General features: G+C 38.8%; 1 protein-coding gene across 1 annotated transcript in view; it reads right to left on the bottom strand.

Annotated features, from left to right (window-relative positions):
* Window positions 1-20544, bottom strand: part of atp8a2 (ATPase phospholipid transporting 8A2) — a 701479-nt gene that overhangs the window by 362351 nt on the left and 318584 nt on the right. Inside the window, exons 5-6 of the mRNA XM_048597580.1 lie at window positions 16230-16329; window positions 12556-12654 (exon numbers count right to left, since the gene is read on the bottom strand). Coding sequence (XP_048453537.1) covers window positions 12556-12654; window positions 16230-16329 — 199 coding nt within the window. The remainder of the gene's footprint in view (window positions 1-12555; window positions 12655-16229; window positions 16330-20544) is intronic.

Raw genomic sequence — 20544 nt, 5'->3', positions numbered from 1 at the left:
ACTATTTTGAATATTCAGATGAATAAACATATTTTCTAACTGACAATTCAATGGAAAACCACCATATCAGTCTTTTAGAAGCATCAGACAGCCCCAGGGACAGGAAGCTTCTTTTCTTGTTCAGTATAGTGAGATATTCTGGGCCTACAGTTTAATATTTGATATGCCATAATACATCTTCTTTCCAATTCACCATTGCCTTCTTAAAGGCAATTAGGAATGGGCAATAAATAATAACCTTCCCAGTGATGCCCACATCCCATGAATGAATAAAAAGAGCTTGAGATTCTCGAACATTCCTTCAGATCATGTCTACCGTATGCCCAAAATAATCTTGTTGCCTTTGCACCTTCAGTGCTTGGAGAAGAACAAACAAATAAATTTACAAATAAAGTTACATGGCTCTTTTCACATCCACTAAATGATTTTTGAGGAGCAATCACTATTAATAGTCCAAAGGATAATTGTATTTCAATAGAATTCAAGTCCACACTTTTATGCGAGAGCTTTACTTTAGTTAGCTACACTTCAAAAAACCCTCAGCCCACTGATTACTAGATCCCTATAACTATACAACCAATTCAGACCCATGAACTCAATATAGCCATCACCAGCTGGCTTATTGTAGTAGATCTCAGGCATTCCTTCAGAATGCATTAGATGATAAAAACCCCTTTGTGACTCCTGTGATATCTTTCATATGTACCTGAGAGGGCAGAGAACCATGGTTTAATATCTCAAGCAAAAGACATCACTTTGCCAGCACTGCATCAAAGTATCAACCGAAATGATGCGCTCATGTCAACAGAATGTCATGATTCAGAGCCAACAGCCGAGTGGTAACCATTAACCAACTGGTTAGTGCAAATGATGCAGGGTGGTAAACAGATTTTCCCATGTATTATTAACTCCAAACATTATTCTGAAGAAATGCATTCCACTGTCCAACAATATAGCCTTTGAGAATAAATTAATCATCGATGCATTGAAAATCAGTCACTTTCTATCAGTTTCCACTTTATTCCTCCAACTATAATAATATAATAATAGCAATAGTAATCCATTGACAAAATAAATGACATTTTATTTAAATCAAGCTCTTCAACATTCCATCAGCATCACTAGGTCAAAATCCTGGAACTCGCTCCATAATATTGGACTGGGATAGTAGGAACTGCCAGTGTTGGAGAATCTGGGACAACAAGTAGAGCTGAACAAACACAGCAGGCCAAGCAGCATCAGAGGAGCAGGAAAGCTGATGTTTTGGGTCTAGACCCTTCTTCTGAAATGGGGGAGGGGAAAGGGATTCTGAAATAAAGAGGGAGAAAGGGGGAGGCGGATAGAAGATGGATAGAGGAGAAGATAGGTGGAGAGGAGACAGACTGGTCAAAGAGGCGGGGTTGGAGCCAGTAAAGGTGAGTGTAGGTAGGGAGTTTGGGAGGGGATGGGTCGGTCCAGGGGGATGGACAGGTCAAGGGGGCGGGATGAGGCTAGTAGGTAGGAGATGGGGGTGGGGCTTGAGTTGGGAGGAGGGGATAGGTGGGAGGACAGGTTAGGGAGGCGGGGACAAGATGGGCTGGTTTTGGGATGTAGTCGGGGGAGGGGAGGTTTTGAAGCTTGTGAAGTCCACATTGGGCTGCAGGGTTCCCAAGCGAAATATGAGGTGCTGTTTCTGCAACCTTCGGGTGGCATCATTGTGACACCGCAGGAAGCCCAGGATGGACATGTCGTCCAAGGAGTGGGAGGGGGAATTGAAATGGTTCGCGACTGGGAGGTGCAGTTGTTTGGTGCGAACCAAGCGGAGGTGTTCCACAAAGCGGCCCCCAAGCCTCCACTTGGTTTCCCCGATGTAGAGGAGGCCACAACGAGAACAGCGGATACAGTATACCATATTAGCAGATGTGCAGGTGGCCTGGGATGGGGGTGAGGGGGGAGGTGTAGCACTTCCTGCAGTTGCAGGGAAAAGTGCCAGGTGTGGTGGGGCTGGTGGGCAGTGTGGAGCGGACAAGGGAGTCACGGAGAGAGTGGTCCCTCCGGAAAGCAGATAAGGGTGGGGAGGGAAAAATGTCTTTGGTGGTGGGGTCAGATTGCAGATGGCGGAAGTGTCGGAGGATGACGCGTTGGATCCGGAGGTTGGTGGGGTGGTACGTGAGGACAAGGGGGATTCTGTTTTGGTTATTATTGCGGGTAAGGGGTGTGAGGGATGAGTTGCGGGAAATGCGAGACACACGGTCGAGGGCGTTTTTGACCACTGTGGAGGGGAAGTTGTAGTCCTTGAAAAACGAGAACATCTGGGATGTTCGGGAGTGGAATGCCTCATCTCGGGAGCAGATGCAGCAGAGGCGAAGGAATTGGGAATAGGGGATGGCCTTTTTGCAGGAAGGTGGGTGAGAGGAGGTGTACTCTAGGTAGCTGTGGGAGTCGGTAGGCTTGAAATGGATATCGGTTTCCAGATGGTTGCCAGAGACGGAAATAGAGAGGTCCAGGAAGGGGAGAGAGGTGTCGGAGATGGTCCAGGTGAACTTAAGGTTGGGGTGGAAGGTGTTAGTGAAGTGGATGAACAGTTCGAGCTCCTCGTGGGAGCACAAGGCGGCGCCGATACAGTCATCGATTTAACTGAGGAAGAGGTGGGGGCTAGGGCCAATGTAGCTTTGGAAGAGGGATTGTTCCGCATATCCTACAAAGAGGCAGGCATAGCTTGGGCCCATGCGGGTACCCACGGCCACCCCCTTTGTCTGTAGGAAGTGGGAGAAATGGAAAACAACTTCTCCTTCCATTCCTCCCATAAGCAAATAAAAAGAAAGTCATTCACCTTGGTGTATCTACTGTTCACAACCGGGTTCTTGCAACAGGCTTAGAAAGGAAACAGCACAATAAAGTATTTCAAAGTGAGGAGTTCCAGAGTTGTTTATTTGCGACTAAAAAGTACAAAAACTCTTAATTTCCAAGTTTCTGAAGTAACCTGTGAACTCTGGCATCTTTTTAACATCAGTTCCCCAGCTTCAAAGGTGTAAGATTCTTGATGTAAATGATTCAAGTTAAAAGAATAAGATCTTGAAGTCAAGAGATACAATGTCTATTCAACTGAAATTCATGAAGACTGTACATCCTAATTTTATTCTGTGACGGAATTCTGTTCTTTTTAAAGCCCCAAATTTCTCTCACAACTGCACACATTGTTTCATCTCTCAAAAAGATTCACTTCCTTCTCTCACTTCATATAATCTTGTCTGAAATTCTGAAAAAGCTATGAAGTGGATGAGTAAAAGCAAGTGAGACTTTGAAGGCAGAGGATAGGGAAGATGTACAAAAGGTCAGTCAAAAGTAACGTGAAGAGAAACAGGAACACGAACACTATATTTAGAGAAAGAAAAACAAGATAGTTGCATAAAAGAGAAGAGGAAAGCAAGAATACTGAAAATGAGAAAAGCCACAGGAGATCGATCAGGAAACTGAAAAACTTCAATCATATGACCATGAAGACTGGAAGAAATTCTCCAACGCAGTAAAATCTTTCCACAAGTCCGAGTTTGCTGGTTTATTACCAATTTTCAGTGCCAACAGTACAGGTAGACTTAACTCTTTAAATAGAATTCTGAGTTCAGTGTTCAGGATTTATGAAGTCGTCAAAGACAATGTTGTTTGGGAATTTTCTCAGGTTCCTAGAAATAGTTCACAGAGAGACAAAGAGCGATAGCGAGAGTGAGAGTTCCTTCCAGTTAACATTGTTTTAAGGTTTCTTGTTACTTTTCCAGGAAAGAGAAAAAAAAGAGTCCTGCTGATTGCAAGCTTTGGAAATCTTTCCCTTCTACAATTCACACTAACAAAATAGAAACCAAACCCAAAAGCGGGCTGCCTTCACATCTCTTCCAAACTGAGTTTGCCAAGCAATGAAAGCAATAAACATCATTCCTCACTCCTCTTTCAAACTCTGCTGGTCTTCTTTCCAAAGTTACTTGACTTTTCAGGAATTAGCAAGTGAGTCACAGCTCACATTATTAATGAACAATTCCAAAAAGTCACATGTTCCTTCACAACCCTTTCTTCAATCCAGAATGTCCTAACAATTCCATTTTCCAGTTTCTCATGGCTTTTATCAGTACGTATTCTCAACAAAAAGGGATTCAGGAGCAGAGGGAGGTGTGTGTGTATTACACTTGGGGAGGTGATAGCAGAGAGGTAATTTCACTAGTTTTGCTAATCAAAAGCCTTAGGCTAATGATCTGGGGCAACAAATGCAGAGAAAGCTGGAGAAACTCAGCAGGTCTGACAGCATTCATGGAGAGAGAAACAAAAGCTAATGTTTCCATTCAGTATAACTTCTTCAAAACTGATATTCTGGGATTATAGATTTCAGTCCCACCGTGGCAGGTCATGGGGCTTGAATTTAGTAAAACATCTGGAATTTAAAGCTAACCTAATGGTGATCATGTAATCACTGTTACATGTCATAAAAAACCCATCTGGTTCACCTCCCTCTAGGGAAGAAAATCTGTCATCCATACCTGGTCTGGCTTACATGTGATGCCAGACCCACCAATGTAGCTAAAAACAGAAAGAACTGCAGATGCCGTAAATTAGAAACAAAAACAGAGGTTGCTGGAAAAGTTCAGCAGGTTTGGCAGCATCTGTGAAGAAAGTCAGAGTTATCATTTTGGGTCTGGTGACCCTTCCTCAGAATCGTTTTGTGGAAGGGTCACCAGACCAGAAACATTAATTCTTATTTTTCTTCACAGATGCTGCCAGCCCTGCTGAGCTTTTCCAGCAACCTCTGTTTTTGCCAGTTGACTCTGTAGTGGACTGTGAACTGCTCTCTGGGCAAGTAGGAAAGGACAATGAATGCTGGGCTAACCAGCAACAACCAAATCCCACAAACAAATGAAAAAAAAACATTGAAGGTGGAATAACTGGTTGACAGAGTGGTTAATAAAGTGTCTAGCTAGTCCAGCTTCAAGTGGAGTACCACATTTAGTTCTGGAGCATACAGAGAAAATTCCTAAGAATGGTCTCAGGGTTGAGAAACTTCAGTTAAATAGACAGGAAAAATTAGGACTGTTTTCCATGGATAAAAGAAGATTGAATTACAGAAAAACTTCCCATTGTGGAAGGATGGAGAACAAATGGGCACAGATTTAAGGTAGGTGGCAAAAATGCAATGGCAACATCAGAAAAAAAACATTTTTCACACAGCAAGTAGTTCTGGAATGCATTGCTGCAACAGTAGTGGAATTAGGTTTAATAGAGGTATTCAAGAGGAAATTTTATTATTAGGATTGGAAAAATGTGCACAGCTGCATCTAGAAAGTGGGATAGTGCCACAAGGTGATGTGCTCCTCCAGAGGAACAGAACAAACACAATGTCCTTCTTCTGCAATACATTAGTGTTAATGACAATAATTAAACATGCTACTGTTAAGGAAATCTTAAAACCAAATGAAGAAATTAAATTTAAAAACGTACACTCAAGTTTCCAGCTTCAATGATGCTTCACATGCCAGTCTTCCCTGTGACCATTCGAGTTAGGTGAGGTTTATTATATTCTTGGACGTAAGCCAAGGAAATGAAAACATTAGTTAAAATATCTTAGCAGCTGAAACTCTGGCACCAGTAGAAGCTATCGATATAAGGGTATATTTATCCAATCATCTAAGAGAAACTTGACTTTCTTTCTGTTCTGTTAAATCTTATTCCAGGAAAAAAAAACAGCATTGTCAGCACAGCTTGCACTGACCAGAAATCTGATCTGTCCTTTGACCTTATCCTCACTTGCCCACATTCCAAACATTACCTTCCAGTCTGTGATACTTCAACTTATCAAAATCCAGGACACAAGCTCAAATAAATCCAATATTAGAAGTAAATTCAGACATTAGCTACAATATTGCACGATGACTAGACAACTAGACTACAGAATAATACAAAGAAAACCAATTAGTGTAGATGATACTAGTCATAATCAAATGCACCCTAGTGAAGAGTACTTAAATGATCTTTGGAAACCTCTTTTCAAGCAGGAAGATAGTAACAATAATTATGAAAACTTGAGTTATTCGATACTAATTCATTTTGCTTTTCCAGCACTTACCCTCATCTCTACAGCTAGGCATAAATTTCCACAATCAAATTTACAAGTGTTTTTGGGCAAGTCAGTATGTTGTGCAGTCATTTTTGAAGTTGTAAATTAGCATGTTGTCATATCAACACTACAATTAACTGGTTGCAATTACTATAATACCAGAAGCAAAACATTAAACACAATACAACAGTTCAAACAAAAATTCTTAGTCCACAAGCGGTAATCACACACTTAAGACATTGGTAATTTTCTTAATGCTAACAAATGACTTGAAGTAACAGTCATGTTTGGCTCCACTCTGGACTTTCCAGACAAGATGTAGCAATTGGATTTGTATGAGTTTGCTTGTTCTTGGAGTTCACGTGCTCTGGCCAGAGCTCAAAACTAAAGAAAAAAATCTGCATTTCTAGCAGAATCTTAGAAGTTGCCAATCACTTATAACCTAAAACCAAAGTATGGTCAACTCCATAGCATGCCTAGAAATAACTATACACAATTTAATCCATCTTTTTCAGAGTGCACACACATCAAATGGTAACAGTTTATACTTAGAACAAACCTCTTGTAACTCTGACTGCTTTTCAAATCAGCCAGTCATGAAGAAGGGTCAGTGGACCTGAAACATTAAAGCTGCTTTCTCTCCACAGATGCTGCCAGACCTGCTGGGCTTTTTTCAGCAATTTCTGATTTTGTTTCTGGTATTTAGCATGAGCAGTTCTTCGGTTTTCAGTTATTTGCCATTATTTGCACTGATATTTTCATCTAACTTTGTGAACTTGCTCTCAAAAATTTCACTTGCTGAAGAGAGCTACTCAAGACAAGGGAAAACTCAGAAAAGAGTTTTAATATTACCAGCCATCATCAGGCACTTTTGTACAGATCTACCCACAATCCATTAGTACCACTCAAGAAACTAGAAATCAATTGATGAATCCTAATGCACGATCATACAACAATGAACAGATAAAAATCAGCTATTAAGTGTGCTTAGGCAGCAACAATGTGGAACTTTTAAAAGCAGTTCATCAATAAATTCAGTTAGAATCAAAATCCATTTTTACAATTGCATTTAGCAGTAAAATCCAGATGAGAAGGACATATTTTCATTGAATGTAATACGGCAATAAAAAAAAAGCCCTGCTTTAAAAAGCTTCTATCTCTCAACATTATTTCTAAAACACAATTCCTCACAATATAAATGTATATTGGCAAAAGTAAGATCACAGAATTGTTAAGTACATATACATAAACTGCAAGGTTCTTTATAATCTACTTATATTTTGATATGCTGGCTTCATAAGTTCTATAATTTTGTTAGTAAGAAAAGATAAAGTGACAGGGCTTGTGTTTTGAAGATGGAGCTTGTACTCATCTTGAATTAGTTGCCTCCAGCAAAGTTCCTTTCCTACTCCCCTTTCCTCCTTTTAGGGAAGTGCTTCAGCATAGTGTTGCTAACACAGCTTAAAGCTAGAATGTTTTTAGGTGTAAAATCAAACAGGGAAGCAGAATTCACCTTGATGGCAGACTGCAGAAGCAAGCATCAGAGTGTAGAGCACAATGATTGGAGAAGGGACCACTTTAATGCAAAAGTCCAAAATTTGGTTCCCATGGCAAGCCTATACAAAGGGGGAGAAGCAGATACTCCTTTTAATTCTCTTTTACCTCCCGTAACTTGTGAAAAGTTTTCCTTTGCCTGCAAGCAAGGAAATTCTAACCAGCTGTTAAGTGACTAAATTAGTAACTAAATAACTATTCAAATAAATAACCATACAAACGTTAGACAAAAATGGCAGGTCAGAGCAGGTGATGTCTTGTAACTAACCTCATTGAAACACACAATATTCTGAAGGGGCTAAAGAGCATAGACTTTGAGAGGTTGCTTTTCCTTGCAAAGGGAGGATAGTATAGAACATTGTGCACAGTGTCAGAAATAGAAGTTGATCATTTAGGACTGAGACGTGAAGCAATTTCTTTTCCCAAAGAGATATGTGAATCTTTGGAATTTTCAGCCAAGATGATTGCGGATGGTCTACCACTGAATATATTAACAGTTGGGACAGAGATTTATGACCTCTCCAAACATTAGAAGTAAGCAGCAGACCACACGACCTGTTGACCCTGTCCAAAAGTCAATAATGATCAGGGTGATCTTGGGTTTCAACGCCACCTTTCTTTCCACACCCTGTCAGCTTGTCCATCTCAGCTTGAAACATATTCATAGCAGGCATATCTAAAAACTCAGAAATAAAAAGATTCACAACCCTTTCAATGGAGTTTCTCCTCATCTCAGCCCTAAATGATCAATTCCTTATCCTGCAATTATGTCGCATTATTCTAGATTCTGCAGTCATAATAAGCAATGCCACTCCTCAGAAAATAAAAATTTAACCTTTTTTATGAAAGGACAGCACTCCAATTCTGACAGGAAATTCCAATCAGGAATCCTTCACAGTCAGCCACCTTGACAGCTGTCAGGCAGTAAATACATAAGACAAGTGTGAGGTTAGGGTGCCACGTAAGTGGGTTGCCAGGTGGATGGGATGCCATGTGGATAGGAGATAGAGTGCTATGGGTAGAGTGGCAGGATACAAGGCGGGGGGCGGTCGGGAACAGGCAAGTAATGCAGTATTTAGGTCTAAGTGGCTGCATGAGTGGGAGAAATTGGGTCCATCGGATGTGGGAGCTGGCTTTGAAGTGGGTGGAGTTCAGGTCCAGTGGCAGGGGAAAAGTGGGGTCAGGTCTGGGGCTGGAAGGTCGTGGAGGCAGATCATGCCTGAAATGGGGGAAGAAGGGAGCAGATCCAGAGAGTAGGAGTAGGATGCCATGTCCAGAACAGGGTAGTCAGTAAGCCCTCTGATTCAGACAAGGGAAGAAGAGAGTGGGTTCAAAATGGGGGAAGGGAGAGCATTGGTTTGAAATCTGTTCTTATCAACACTGCAGTGACAACTGTTTCATCTGTGGAAAAAGTGGGCTACCTTCTTAATATCTACCCTGTCAGGCCTATTCATAATTGTGAATGTTTTGATGAAATCACCTCTTAATCCGCTAAATCCAACAGACTGTTGTCATGATTCCACATCAGATTACCAAATTTTGTTATTTGCTGGCTAGGGATCAGCAACTCTTTTCAAAAAAAAATGTAGACAAGTGTGAGATCCCAGGTCCTCACTAAGAGAATATTTCAATGTATCCATGGTTTTGAACAAAAAAATCCTTTACTTTTATAAATTTATAAAAGGAATGCCATCTACAAGCAACAAGAATAGAACTCTTATTCTATTGCCCAGAATTAACATGAGGTGAATAAGGATAACAGATCAATTAGAGTCAAAGCACATCAAATAGCAGATGAGGTCAATGTAAAGACCAGAGATTTCACAGTGATCCCCCAGACACTGGGGCACTATGGGTAATCAAATCTATTGAAGACTTTACAAGAGAGTCCAATTCTTCACTTTTGAAGACCTCACTCCAAAACTCCCTCAAAAGTTACTCCATCACAGATTTCCTCAACAATGCTCACATTCTGGTAATTCAGACTTTCCTGGGCCGGTGCTCCTCAGATTCTGGAAACTGCTCTCCAATTCCAACTTTCAGATACAATTCCAACTTGTCTGCAAACAGTTAGCATTACCAAGTTGTTATTGCCCCAGAAAGTTTCAAATTTAAGAAAAAAACCATCCAATTGTGTCAAGGTGAAAGTGGCAGGTAAAGTGTAAAGAGAATAACTAAAAGGCTGATCAGGACAAATTAAACTAGAGCACGAGAAAAGGATATCAATTGTTCTATAGATAAATACAGAGGAAGAGGGCAGGTAAATTGTGTGTTGGTCCTCCAGAGGTCCATAATGGGAAGTTAATAGCACATAATAAGGAAATGGCAAATGTAATGAATAAAATTTTGCTCCATTTTCATTATAGAAAATACAGAAAAAAATCCAGTTATATCTGTAAAGTAAGACTTTGAAGGAAGAGAGAAAATTGCTGAAATTATCATCACGAAGGAAGTGGTACTAGGCAAACTGATGGAACTGCGGGTTGCTAAGTCTCCAGATCCTGACGGGCCTCATCCTAGGGCCTTAAAAGAGGAGAAGCACTGATCCAGTGATATTATCACTTGACTATTAATCCAAAGACCTCAGTAATGTTCTTGAGACCTGAGTTCGAATCCGACCATGGCAGATGGTCAAGTGTGAATTCAATAAAAATACTGAAATAAGAATTTAATGATGACCATGAAATCATTGTCAGTGGTCAGTTTTTTAAAAAAACCCTCTGGTTCACTGATGTCCTTAACTGGTCTGGGTGCATTGACTCTTAACTGCCCTCTTGGCAATTAGGAATGGGCAATAAATGCTGGCCTAGCTAGCGACACCCATATCCTATGAGCGAATTAACAATAAAGGAGACCAATGAGGTCTTGGTGCATTGGTGTGCTAATTTTCCAAAATTCATTACATTCTGGAAACATTCCATCAGACTGGAAAGTAGCAAATGTAATCCATCTGCTTAAGGAGGGAGGCAGAAAACAGAAAACTATAGGCCAGTTAGCCAGGCATCTGTCATGGGGAAGATGTTAGAACCAATTAACTGGACCATTAGAAAAACACAAAGTAATCACGAAGAGTCAGCATCGTTTTGTGAAAGGGAAATCATGTTTGTTTGGCTGCTTTGAAAGAATAATATGTGCTGTGGATAAACTGGAGCCTGAAAACACTCCACACTTGGATATCAGAAGGCATTTGACAGGATACCGTTAAAAGTTTTTGTGAAAAAGCAGGAGCTCATGGTGTAGCTGGTATATCAGTGACAAGGATAATTGATTGGCTGGCTGACAGAAAAAGAGTCTGCGTAAATAGGTCCTTTTCAGATTGGCAGGCTGTAATGAGTGGGGTCCCAGTGTAAGATTATGAAGGGCATGGACAATATGGATTGAGAGCAGCTGTTTGCCTTCGTTGAAGGGTCAATAATGAGGTGTCATAATTTTATGGTGAAGGAAGGTGGTTGAGAGGAGATTGGAGGAATCTTTTCCACCCAGAGTATGGTGGGAAACTTGAATGCTTTGCCTGGGGTGGCTAGTAGAGGTGGGAAACCTCACAACCTTTCAAAATTACATGGATGAGCATTTGAAATATCATAACATTCAAGTCTATGGGCCATGCGGTGCAAATTAGTCAAAAAGACTTGATGGGCTGAATAGCTTCACCTGTGTTGAATGACTGCATGACTTTTTGATCTTATTAGATGGTGAACCAGGTTTGAAGGGCTGAATAGCATAGTTTTGCTCCTAATTCATATGTTCACATGTATGTAACTTACCCTGCATTTCTTCTGTGATAATTCAAGACTATATTGTCTTTGTCAAGTAATACAAACAATCCCTAATATTTGGTGCTAGTTTGCCTTAATTGATTTCAATATCAATTGCCATTTCTGTCATGTCAGAAAAAGTGCATCCTTGCTTCCTTGTTAAATTGCAATTGATTTCCTAGGCTCCATCAAATGGCACAAGTTGGCAGGTGCAGGGAGTCCTGGATGTTCCGGTACACTAATCAACTGCAGCCACCAGATGTTGCTGTGTCAATCTAAAAATACTGTACGAAAATGGTGAGTAATTTTAATTTTAAAAATTCAGTGTTTCTTTTACATTTCATTGCGCATTCTATTTTTCAAGTTATTCAACTAGGAATCCAATGTCACATATGTACAGTGCAGTATTTGAACATTTCCATGTGAAAAACATCACTGCTCACTAGCACCTTCTTCAGGGCAATTAGGGATGGGAAATTAATGCTGGAATAGCCAGCATCCTATGAATGACTGAATGAATGCGATTTTAAAAAAAAATAGACTTTCTCTAATATTAATTACATGTTTACATATATACAAAATCAGCTAAACCCATTCATATTTCTCAAACTTTTCAATTCCCATTTTTCCATTCATTTTCTTGACCTTTATTACATCAGCCCTAAATCCACCAGATTTACTACTTGCCACTGATTCGCCCTGATCACATACAAGTTCTTTGATAAATACTTTTTTGTAAATTATCTGCATGACTGAATATTTCAACAGATATGGGAATGCCTGAGAATTTTAGCTCTTTTTACTTATATTCGTCAATTCTGCATTCAGAAAAGCAATATCCATCATACAGATATTGCATTGGACATTGTGAATATTACTATCTAAAAAATACATAATACATGTTCATAGCCCAGAGCCAAATATGTAAAAGGTCTTTTATTTCATTTAAAATCTTATTTTAAATATAGAATATGATATCTACTATGGTTTTCAGAGTGAATTCCTAGAACCATTAAAACAGAATTAACTGTTTGGTAGTACAGAATTTGAGCACTGTTGAAGAAATATAAAGACAATACATGGCAATTAACTGTCAGTCATCATTAACTAATGCATTCTCAATGGCAATGCTATTACTAATCTGAGATGCAAAGCAACAGTTATACTCACGTAATCTTCAATGATCTCTTTGATGCCAGCTACTGTGAGGATGAAGATAAGTGGCATCAAAGTCGTATACCTTCCTGTGGGGGACACATCTGGAATTTGCTAAAACAAATAATCAAGACTTAGTTTTTTGTCCCTGTGTTTTCATTCTTAGTACAAACTGTGCAGTAATTGTAACATCTTGAGAGAATTTTATAGCACATCAAAAAAAGGGCAAGACAAAAAAATTCATTTAATTGGTGTATCATAAATGTTAAGTTAATAGAAATCAGTAAAAGCAATTCACATATCTCATCAAAAGAGCAAGAATCAGCAATATATTTTGGGATTATTTATACTTGTAGAGGAGATTAGGTGCTGCTAAATCATTTCCTCCCACATTCCATGAGCTTTAAATAGTGACTATGAAAACTTGCATATGAACCAGCAGCTGGGCAAGGTACCAGCCATAGTTGTAATCTGCCAATCTGAAATCCAGTATAAGGTACTGTCTGTTTATAAATCAACACCTTAAGTTAAGAACAGTGAAAATCAAAAATTGATATTACATTGAATGTTACCAAATCAAACACAAAAGGGTTCAGAATCTTGCTTCCCTGCTGCAAACATTACAAACTACTTTCAGATGGAATAAAGATAGAAAGAGATAAAGGGACAAGAGTCATGAGGATAGGAAAAACTTTGGGTTACATCTGTGGAGAGTACCACCTTTGTTTTAGCAATGCAGTGCTAAATTTCCGAGAAGCTATCAGCAACAAATCAAGGGGTAGCCTGTGAGAGGACTTCCAATCAGAGCTATATTTGCAGCACTAAATAGACTGAAAAAGAGTCAAAGTTAAAATAGATAAAAGTGTACCATTTCTTTGAGATTCCAATGTATAACATGCTGCACATGTGCTGTTGGTAGAAATCATCAGGGCATAATAGAAACCAAAGGGAAGTTATATATTTTTCATGAGCTTAAAGCTATCAATAGATTATCTTATGAGAGGCACTATAATTACTTTCAATCATTTGGTAGTACAGATCTTCAATATTGTTAGACATATTGCAAGACCGGAAAAAAGCAAAAATGCCAAATTTCAAACAAACAGTCACAACAAATTACACAATAGCAGGAAAGGGCTGCTAATTTTTTTTCCATGACAATGTATCAGCATCCTGATTCTTCTGTGATATAAATTTTCATGATGCTTTGAAATTTGACATTCTTAATTTTAAAACTGATGAATTCAATGAGAAATGCTTCAACAACATACCTTTCCTTTGAACAATATAATTGCTTAACACATGACCATAATTATGGTAGGAAATCTGTCAGAATTACCACAGAAAGATAAACAGATTGAGGAAAGCAGCCACCCCCGGCCTCTCACTAAAATGCTCAATCCTCCATTGTTTCTATATTCACTCCTAACTTCATCACTTGGAAGCTTTGCAGTCTTATGGAGACACTAGTAGTTGAAATTCGCCAAAAACAAACATACAATTTGGCCTAAAATTTTAAAAAGTATTCACAATTTATTGGGTACAACTTACAAAAAGATGTGAAAACATTCATTTTTGGATTATATCGTGGAATAGTCACCCAAACACATTTTCTGCAAATATATGGATTTTAAGAACTTTAAACAAACAATAAAAGTAACTGGATAGTTATGTATTAAGGATCAATCTATCCATCCAGCTAGATAGATTTTTAAAAAATCAGATTGAAGATGTAACCTAAAGTAGTAAAAGAAATAACATGAGCAAATGAGAGTTGCACTTAATCTTACCAAACACCTTTTTCCCCAGCAATCTTTATAGTGTGACATGGCCTAAATTATGGTGCTTTTTTTTCCAGTGCTGATCCATTTATATTTTGTAAAAATGCTGACTGGTACAGGAATTTCAACTGATCATTACTGAACTACTCACAAGACAAAAAGAAGCTATAGCAGAATCATAGCAGGAATAGGAGTTGGCCATTCAATCCTTCAAGCCTGCTCTGCCATTCAATATGATCATGGCTGATCATCCAACTCAGTGCCCCGGTCCCACTTTTTTTCCTGTACCCTTTGATCCCTTTACACACAACAACTATATCTAACTCCTTGAAGATATTCAAGATTTTGGCCTCAGCCACTTTCTGAGGCAGAGAATTTCATAGATTCTGGAAGAAGACATTTCCTGTCATCTCAGTCCTAAATGGACTCCCCACATCCTTAAACCATGAACAGCTGGTTTTGGACTGCCTGGTCATTGGAAACATCCTTCTTGCATTTACCCTGTCTAGTCCTGTTATAATTTTATTGGTATCTATGAGATCCCCCCTCTCATTCTCCTTAGGTCCAGTGAACATGGTCTGAATTAACCCAGTCTCTTTTCATACATCAGCGCTGCCATCCCAGCAATCAATCTGGTAAACCTTTGCTACACTCCCTCCGTAGCCAGAAATCCTTCCTCCAATAAGGAGATCAAAACTGCACACACTACTCCAGGTGTGGTCTCACCAAGGCAAGACATCCCTGGCCCTTTACTCAAATCTTCTTGGTGAAGCCCAACATACAGTTTGCCTTCATCACCACCTGCTGTACCTATGTGCTTACTTTTAGTGTCTGGTGTACAAGGACACCCAAACCTCACTGCACCCAGTTAGGTAATAACCTGCCTTCCTGTTTTTGGTACCAAAGTGGATAACCTCATATTTAAACACATTATACTTCATCTGACATGCATTTACCCACTCACTCAACTTGACCAAATTACACTGAGGCATTTCTACATCGCCTTACATTTCACTTTCCCAGCCAGTTGCAGGTGTTACAATGATCATCAATAAATTTCTGTTGAACAGTAATGTGGCAGTTAATTAGAGAGTCTCTGCTTTCAAAGCTGCATCATAAATTCAAGTGCTGGTTGTTGTTAAAGGACATCTCGCAGTGGTACAAATTTAAACCAGTGCTCTTAAGGCTGTCTATTCTCATGGTCTCTCATTGGGCAATGATACAAGAGTAAACAGAAGCTTCTGGTGGCAATCAGCATTTGTCAATATAAAGTACAAATTAAAAAGGCCCAGTTGTTCAAAACTGCAAATGATTCAGCACTCATTTTTCTTGAGAAATTAAGTCATAAATATTAGCACAAATGCAATCCTACACCAGAATTATTTAAGCATATCTTCACTTCCAAACTATTTTAAACTTCTGTCGTAAAAATAATAATGTAGTGTTTTAAATGTTCATGTGTTGAAGAGGAAAGGAAAACTAAACTGTCTCGCTGCAAATTAGGCATGGAAACAATTGGCTTAGCCCCAAGTTTGTATCCTCATTCAATTCTTGGGGAATCTGCTCTGTTGCAGCAGTTGATTTCAAGTTGACAAAAGGCAGTGTGCCATGATCTACAATCCACCTCATGACCATTCGATTGCTGAAGGTCAGGCAAAAAGATAGGGGTATCATAAGGTTCCTTACTTTATTATTAACCATTAACTACTAACCACTAAATAGAACACTTGGTTGTATGATAGCAAAGTGATCTTAAATTAAAAAGATTACCAGATCCTCATCACCTTATCACTAGCATTTTCAATAACAATTTATACAAAAATCTTGAAACAATGAAGAAGAAAACACCAGTGGAAGATATATTAAATTAGAACAGAATCTTACCCAAAGTGCTCAATTTAAACTTACTTGTAATAAGGCTATAAAAAGAAAGAAAGCATTTGCAGCTCTTCTGATCTGTTCATACAAGAAGCGAGGCAGAAATGTTATCACGCTGTATTTTGCTGTGCTGTTGATCATAAAAAGAAGGATATTGTCATAAGAAAACTCAAAGCATACAATAATCATATAAAATTCACATCAAAGCAAACACTCTAACTAAGACCAAGACCAAGGACAATTACTCTCTAAATTCAGGGCAAGTATTACCAGAAAGCATCAGTCAGTATCTGAGAGAGAAATATAAGTGAACATTTCAGGTATGAAACTTCATCAGGCCTGATGAAAATTCTGATAAAAGATCTCCTCTTTCACTCCAATATATCAATGTAAATTAATGTCCCAGCTTCAAGGCCAAAAGAAAATTTCTCTATGCCAAGTAAATGAAATATGGAAGAGCAAATACACTGGCAATATGAGAATTGCATGGTCCACTTCAAAGATGCATTAAACTAGCACCCTAAGAAGAAGAGAGACTGAAGAAAACTTGGATATCACAGAAACATGCAAATCGCAGGGGCTTAAAAATCAATTCCAAGAGAAAACCAAAAGTAGTACACCATGGATGCCAGAAATCTTAAAGAAGAGGAGAAAAGCTGGAAAAACTCAGCAATTCAGGTAGCATTTTGAAATGAAACAATTAACGTTTCAGATCGATCACTTTTCACGAGAACTAGTTTCCTCCATAAATGCTGCCTGGCTTAAGTTCATGCAACATTTTTTGTTCTGCTATCAGTTCCGAGGACTTCCTTGAAGATACTGGGCTGGATTTTCCAATGAGTGGCAAACAGTCTGACTGCCAATTCACTGCTGCTCTTTTTTCAAAACACAAAATGATAAGAGCAAGCTCTGTATTTCAGAAAGGAGGTTCTCATCAGAGCTGTTTCAGAAATATGGAGTGTACTTGAAATCTGACAGGTTCCATGCGACCAAGACAATCAAGGTAAGTCATATCATGTCACCTTAATCACATGCTGCATTGTGGAACTTAAATGTCTAGCATCACAGCAGCCACTTTGACAGCTCCTGTGAAAGGGTAAGTACATAAAGTAAGGTTAGGGTGCCAGGTGGGAAGGGCGTCAAGCAACTAGGGTGCCAGTGAGTAGGTGCAAGGACAGCAAGGAAAGATGGGATTGGCAGGGGTAGAGGAGGTATAGTTGGTAGGATTGAGGGAGGGCCATACATTTAACAGTTACCCAGGAGTTAGACCTAAGTTCTCAATTGTCTAACAATTTCATTGTTTGTTTAATAATCCTGGGTAGCTTTACTGAGGCAAAAACTTCTGAATACTGATTTAAATGGATTCCTTTGGAGGGATCCAGGCACAGGGGAATTGCCCACTGTAATGTTCAAATTGCCAGGCAATTCCCTCAAAGACAGCTGTGATGGGATTCTGCAGGGTCTGAATGCACAACTCCCATTTACAACACAGAAATGCCTATCTGGCCATCAGTAAATCCAGGCCAATATTCTAGTGTTAACATTTAAGCATTTTCCTACTCCGTAAACTGTTAGATGCACAAATGGAATAGCCTAGGCCGACTATAATATAGCAGGGTCAACACCTGGTTTGTACTTATCAGGAGATATTACCCATGGATCAGCCGAGGACATACAAGTACAACTGCTGAGTCTGGCACACAAGATGGGAGGGGAGAAACTCTCCTACCATCTCTCTATCCATAAACAGGTACTTTTGAAAAAATAAATCGTGCCTTTGTGTTCAGCCTCATCTGGTCCCTTGAAGAGCATTATATGATGAACATTGGTATCAAGTGTGTTCAGAATAGCCCAATTTTACACTGCAAGGGGCCTCAAACAAACATGGATCCACAACACCATTTTCTGCTTTTACAAAAGTGACAGAATGTGTTCCATCAACTACGGTAGCAGTTCATGACCCATTTGCACCTTAATTTGTAGGTCATGACCTTTTAAATAAGGCATTAACTTGAAGCCCCACACGTCCGGTCAGACAGACACTAAAGTTTCCATTAAAAAATCTGAAGAAGAGGATTTCTTCTGATATTATCTATCAAATAATTTTCAAAAAGAATTACTGCTCTTTGATGGATCTTAACTATGTGCAAATTATCTGTATTAATAACAATGACTATTCTTCAAAAATATATACAAGCTGCACTTCAATTGGTAAAATCTTGGGATGATCTTCCTTTATTTCAGTTCCCTTTTGTCTGCCAATGCTTTATACTATCCACAATCGTCCTTGACTCCTGTTGAAACAGATTTTACAATTCCTTTTCTTTACCTCTTCCCTTAGATCATTTTCATCTAAAATTAATTTGTTTATTTGCTATTGTAAGCGACCCACACTCATCAACTTGAGTAAAAAAATCAGTAAAATAAAAAGTGAAAAAGGCACTTAGCTAAAAGCAAGGACATTGCAAAACGATACGAGAACATATCCATTCCATTGAGTGGGGATTTAGTTCTGTGTGCAGGACAAGGCGAACACCAAGTGATATACTTGGAAATCACAACAGCTTAACAACATTTGATAGGGAATAAATAAAACCCAAGGTCCAGTTGTGACAATAGAATCTGAGGCAAAATACAACACCATGAACTTGTGATCATATGATAATCTCTTACCTGGCATCAGTATTTAAATATCCCAAATGGAGCCTTGGAGTAGTTTTTGGTACATGGAAAAAATATCAGCAACCAATAGCAAAAACAAAGCTGCTGCCTGTCATTTCAAACACTGTTGCTTTGCTCATACTAGACTAATTAATTTAACACACTAAATTTAATTGCCATGTCTCTGCATTATTAAAAACTTGGTAAATTTCTTCAATGTTAAATTTGTGTTAAGTAGTTTTTGATGAATGCCATTGTTGCACGAAGTAAATTTATAAACTAGTTTGTTGTGACTGTAGACTCAAAGAATGTTTCAATCATTGAATCCCTACTTTAAACTGGCATGTAGTTTGCCTTTGTTTACACTCTTATGGTAAAGTAGAAGCATCCCTAATTTTGAGGAATATGGGTGGATTCAAGATCCACCCATCCTAGAGGTATTCAACAACACAGAAAAAAGATTAACTACACTGGTTCTTTGCTCATACAAACATATGAGTTAGGAGCAACAGTCGGCCACTCGGTCCCTCAAGTCTTCTCCCTCATTCAATATGATCATGTCTGGTCTGATTATTCCACAATGTTGACCACACCGGTTAATCCTTCACTCTCCTGCTGGGACCTGCTGCCCCAGTATCTCAAATCCACCCTCCTGTTTCCCATCCTTGGTGTCATCCAGGCAAATGCACTCAAGAACTCTTCGTAGTTTAATGACACTTTTATACACATCAACTTTTATACACATTACCAAAACAAAAACTAAGCCATACTTGTACTTTGTAGACTGGAAGCTAATCTAAATGCATTCTAGAGAAAACTCTCCTCTTTCATCATATACTCATGATTATGTGAAGTGCTGGAAAATGGGACTACTGTAGGAAGAAGTGTATTTTTGGCAGTACAGATTCAAAGGGTCGAAGAGTCTTATATGTACTGTATGGTTCTAGGACTCTATTTTGTTTCATTTACTGCAGCCATTATATATTTCAGCAATACAAATTGCACTCATGAAGTCATTCTAAGTTAAAACAAAATAGTTTATCATAAAGCCGTAACACACAATGGTGGTATTGGCAGGGTGTTAACCAAAATTCCTTTTACATAACCAAGAAGTAAGAATCTCCTCAGCATGGAGCTTAAGTAACTGAAGGATAGGTCACCAATTCAGTCAAGGAGCTATGTTTTATACAAGAGTTTAAGGCACATCTATACAGAATAAAGACGAGTCCTTCAACAAAATGAAAGAAATATGAAGCTGCTTTCAAGAGAACAGCCGTAACATTTGCCAAATTGACAAAACAACTGATAATAAATAAATGGTGAGGGAATTCAGTGTTCGTGAAAAAAGGTGAAAGAAGGAATTTAACCTGAAGATGCCCAATAGTACTATCAGGACAAGGACCTGTCTAATCTTGAGAAGCATGCACCAGAATGGTTCCATGAAAAGAGTCATGACGGTTTCAAAAATGCCATGCATATATACTAATTAAATGGGCCAAATCAAACAAATAAGACAGCAAAAGTTTCAGACCAATGGCTCATCAGTATAGCCAATTTATAAATACAAGTCCTGCACTGTGTCAGAAGACCAAAATTGTTCAGAGATTACCAAAATACCAAATGCCAAAATTATTAGTTTCCAGCGATTCATCAGACAGTAGCAAAACCATTAAGTCATATTAGC

The sequence above is a fragment of the Rhincodon typus genome, chromosome 6, assembly GCF_021869965.1.
Source record: "Rhincodon typus isolate 14 chromosome 6, sRhiTyp1.1, whole genome shotgun sequence".
In the NCBI taxonomy this organism is placed as follows: domain Eukaryota; kingdom Metazoa; phylum Chordata; class Chondrichthyes; order Orectolobiformes; family Rhincodontidae; genus Rhincodon; species Rhincodon typus.
This window is presented reverse-complemented; position numbering and strand designations above follow the sequence as displayed.